This window comes from Pundamilia nyererei, unplaced genomic scaffold (genome assembly GCF_000239375.1).
Source record: "Pundamilia nyererei isolate P.nyererei 1_Seehausen unplaced genomic scaffold, PunNye1.0 scaffold00254, whole genome shotgun sequence".
Taxonomy (NCBI): Eukaryota; Metazoa; Chordata; class Actinopteri; order Cichliformes; family Cichlidae; genus Pundamilia; species Pundamilia nyererei.
In genome coordinates this window covers 218,453-223,109 of record NW_005187655.1, presented here as the reverse complement: position 1 = coordinate 223,109, position 4,657 = coordinate 218,453, and the positions used below count along the sequence as shown (strand labels likewise).

Genomic DNA, 4,657 nt, shown 5'->3' with positions numbered 1-4,657 from the left:
AAGCAATACTGGCTTTATCAAGAGGAGTAGCTCTACAAATACAAGCTATTTTCAATACTGCAGTAAAATGCCAATATCCACACACAGACACACAGTATGGAATAACAAAAATGCTAATAGCTTCAGGGAGGTGATTAGAAAAAAAAACATTGTATAATATAATTTTGACAAAAACAGCCACTGATTTTAAAAAAACAAAACAAAGCTTTGCATTATTTATGAAGACTTTCCCAAATTAAACCCAATTGTATATGAACTGGGAAGCAGGAGGGAAAATGTATGGCAGCAACTGATCTTTTTCCCATTAGTTAGAGCCAGGCTAACAAGAGTCACCACGCATAGAACCATTACCGTATTTTCTGGACTATAAGCCGCTACTTTTTTCCTAGGTTTTGAACCATGAGGCTTATACAAAGGTGCGGCTATTCTGTGGATTTTTCTTCCACCGCTAGGGGCGCTCTCACTGGAATTGGAATCAAAAACAAGACAGATGAAAAATCAATGCAAAGAAGAATACGCTACTTTTTCTTTAGCAGACAGAACACACACACAACAAATTACCAACTGGTAATTATTTTCAAATCCTCGCCCCTTCATCGTGGAAACCACACAAAGAAGTTCATATGAGTTTTAAGTTGAAAGCCATCAATCTTGCTATCCAGGAAGGAAACCGGGCTGCTGCACGCAAGCTTAGCGTCAATGAATCTATGGTGAGACGTTGGAGGAGGCAGCGGGAAGAGCTCATGCAATGCCAAAAGTCAAGAAAAGCTTTCAGAGGACATAAAAGCAGGTGGCCTGAACTTGAATATGTCCTGGAGGACTGGGTGAATACACAGAGAGCAGGTGGCCGAGGTGTACTCACTGTACAGATCCGACTGAAAGCCAAAACAATCGTCCGCGAAATGAATATTGAAGATTTCAAAGCTGGGCTGTCGTGGTGTTTCAGATTTATGAGACGTAAAAACTTGTCCATCAGGGCAGATGGACAACCTGTCCATCATGCATCATGGTGCCAGGATAACCACCTCCAGCTGAACGTTGGCAAGACCAAGGAGCTGGTGGTGGACTTCAGAAGGAGTCAGCACAGAGACTACAAGCCCATTATCATCAATGGAGCTCCAGTGGAAAGGGTGCAGTCCTTCAAATATCTCGGTGTCCACATCTCCTCAGACCTGACATGGGCTGCCCGCATTTAGGTCCAGACCAAAAAGGCTAGGCAGCACCTGTCCCACCTACGACAACTGAGGAAGTTCAGGGTCTCTCCAGAGATCCTCGGGATTTTCTATAGAGGCGCTGTGGAGAGCATCGTCACACAGAACATCACATCCTGGTTTGGGAACAGCTGTGTTAAGGACCAAAAAGCTCTTCAGAGAGTGATCCGTACAGCTGAACGCTGCTGCAGGATTGCTCTCACCTACTTCAGGACACCTACACCAGGAGATGCCGGACTAGAACAGCACAGACACTGAAGGACCCGTCCCATCCTGGCAACAAACTGTTCCTACTTCTGAAATCCGGTAGAAGGTTCTGCATCATCTGGGCAAGGACAGAGAGACTCAAGAGGAGCTTCTATCGCCAAGCCATCCGGGCCCTAAACCTGGAGGTACAACAAAGTATTTGCAGCCACTTGACATCAGTGTGAATCGGGCATTTAAAGCTGCACTCCGGGTTGAGTGGGAGACTTGGATGACAAGTGGTGAGAAGCATCCTTTTCTGATGTCTGTCAGTGGATCCTAATACTGGTTATTTTCTTTTGTTTCTGTTCCGTTTTAATCAGCTAAGTTGCTGCCGTTAAAAGGCACTGAAAGAATCTGTTCAGGTACATACATGTACATTTACAGTACAAAATCGTTCTGTACATGCAGTAAATATCTAATTTTTCAACATAGATATCTGCGGCTTATATACAGGTGCGCTCTATAGTCCAGAAAATACAGTACTTGTGCTACTTTTACACAACAAATCTTTTTTTTTTTTTTTACGCATCAAGCTACTCTGAATTTTGCATCACTCTGAGTAAGACCAGCTGGTAAGCTTTCCTAAATTTGAAACACAGAAAGAGTTATGTGCAACTACATATGGAATTACAGATCACTGAGGAATAAATGTGTGTGAACTCCTTGTGAGAACAAACACTGTTTCCACTTCCTTTCCTGCCAACACCCTACCTTTCTTTTTTTTACCCACACAAGGACAAAAACAGCACACAATTAGTGATGGCTTGAGTGAGCTGTGAAGTGCCTTTGCTCTGGGGTATTAGTGAGGCCCCTGACTCAGCCCAGGGTTTGCTCATCCAACTTCTAGAGAGCCTGGAGCTCGAGGAGCAGCGTAATGCCATTTAACGAGATGTTGTTCACAAAAAAACGTTGTGAAATCTCATGACTAAGAGCCAAACCTTTCTAAAGCCAGCTCCATATTCCAGCTCCTTTGTGACTACAGTCTCGATCTAACAAAGTAGACATTGGACGGAATACATTTTTCTGGGATTCTGGGTTTTGTAAACTGGCTGAGGTTGCTTTCAAAGATATCTGTATTCAAAAGATGGAACAGAATAGAGAAGGAATCCCACAGGAAGGCCCTCAGAGCCACGTTTCTTGCTAACGTTATAGTCTGATGTTGTAGTTCTGCTGTTGTGAAAAAAAATCCTGCTGAGATCAATGTTTGAGTGAAGGAAAATTCAATGTGGCGTCCCCTTTCTTCTCAGCTCCAGAGTGTGCAGGCCCTCCTGCCGACCCAGAGCGTGCAACGTGCCGACTTTGTGGGCCATCTCTGTGGCAGTGATGTCAATCTGGGCGTACTTGGTGGAGCTCTTTCCTGTCAGGACACAAAAGTGGGACTTCTTTTAACTCAATCAGTGTACCATTTAATTATTCATCAGTGTTGTGCTGCACACAAAACTAGCTGCACAGAGCAGAAACTATTAGGTGACTAATCTGACAATGGAAATTTTGAAAATTAGCTTGTCATTTTAGAAATATTCCAACGAGTGTATCAGTATCATACAATATCATATCGTACGTTTACCTCACGCACAGAAGTTTTTCATGCGCTTCTGCTAAATTCCTGTCCTCTTCTACGATTTTATCTTGTGGTGTGCCCCAAGGTTCATTTTTGGGGCCTGTCTTCTTTGAAGACATCTCATATCATTGTTTGACATGATGCCCAGTTGTACATGTCATTCAATGTTACCAAATTTGTCTTATAAATAACCGGATGGCAGCCAATTGTGTATTTTGTCTCACTTTATTGTTATTATTGTAATTTGTTATTACTTCCGCTGACCAAATTATCTCTGGATCGCATCCTTGGATAGCCCAGAATGCTGCCCTAAGGTTTCTCACCAGTTCCTCTGAAAGGTCCCTTTAGACACTGATTCTGCCCTCTTTAAACTGGCTCACCACAAAGTTCAAAGTTCAGATTCTGATTATCACTTTCCAAGTTCTTTGTGGTGCCTCCCTATATTAGTGAATTTCTACATCCATACATAACTGCTAGGTCTGTGATGCAAGTTGATCAATGCTTCTTGGTTGTACCTCAGTCCAAGTCGAGGATAAAGGGAGGTTTTCGCTGCCATGTTGTGGAACTCACTTCCACTAGACTAAAGATCTGTTGACACTGCTGATACCTTTAAAGGGAAGGTGAAGACCCACCTATGCAAACGTGCTTTTATTTGGTTTTATCCTTTTATGCTGTTTTAATGCTTTACTGTCTGACATTGTGAAGCACTACATAAATAAACTTTACTTTCTTATATCAGTGCTGTGAAAAAACATTTCCCACCTTCTTTATTAATTAGCTTTTTTGCCTTTTTCTCTCACTTAAATGTTACAAATCATCAAATTTTTATATTAAACAAAAATAAACTCTGTGAATATAAAATGTAGTTTTAAATGATGATTTCATTTATAATATTAAGATTCTTTCACTCCTACCTGTAGCGACTGATTAGCCTAGCTAAGTCGGAGATAAGCATCTAGCCTAAGGCTTTGGTTTCCCTTCATGAGCCATCAATCATATACAAGTATACAAGTTCACTTTCCTGATATAAATGGCTGCAAGGTGGCATCAGCAAAGTGTTGTTTATAAATTTTACTCCATAATATTTCTTTTGTTTCCCTTTGGTTTACACATTTGCAGATGTCTTTGGGCATTTTTCATTAATCCCAACATTCTTTTGTCAACAAGATTATGGAAATGAATTGTTAGGGGATATAATCATTTCTTGAACTTGAATCATTAATTGTGGAAGTGACAAAAAAACACTCCTAGATCATCTTAAAACATTAATACATACATATATATACACACACCGTATTTTCTGGACTCTAAGCCGCTACTTTTTTCCTACGTTTTGAACCATGAGGCTTATACAAAGGTGTAATTATTATTAATTATTTTCAAATCCTCGCCCCTTCATCGTGGAAACCACACAAAGAAGTTTGTATGAGTTTTAAGTTGAAGGCCATCAATCTTGCTATTCAGGAAGGAAACCGGGCTGCTGTACGCAAGCTTAGCGTCAATGAATCTATGGTGAGACATTGGAGGCGGCAGCGGGAAGAGCTCATGCAATGCCAAAAGTCGAGAAAAGCTTTCAGAGGACATAAAAGCAGGTGGCCTGAACTTGAAAATGTCCTGGACTTATAGATCTTTTTTTTTT

General features: G+C 41.1%; 1 protein-coding gene across 2 annotated transcripts in view; it reads right to left on the bottom strand.

The window, feature by feature from the left end:
* Nucleotides 1-1,464: 1,464 nt before the first annotated feature.
* The window catches only part of LOC102196684 (protein Dok-7), a 42,435-nt gene continuing 39,242 nt past the window's right edge, over nt 1,465-4,657 (bottom strand). For both annotated transcript variants that reach the window (XM_005749750.1, XM_005749751.1), the window contains one exon: nt 1,465-2,814. In XM_005749750.1, coding sequence (XP_005749807.1) covers nt 2,678-2,814 — 137 coding nt within the window. In that variant the 3' untranslated portion in view covers nt 1,465-2,677. The remainder of the gene's footprint in view (nt 2,815-4,657) is intronic.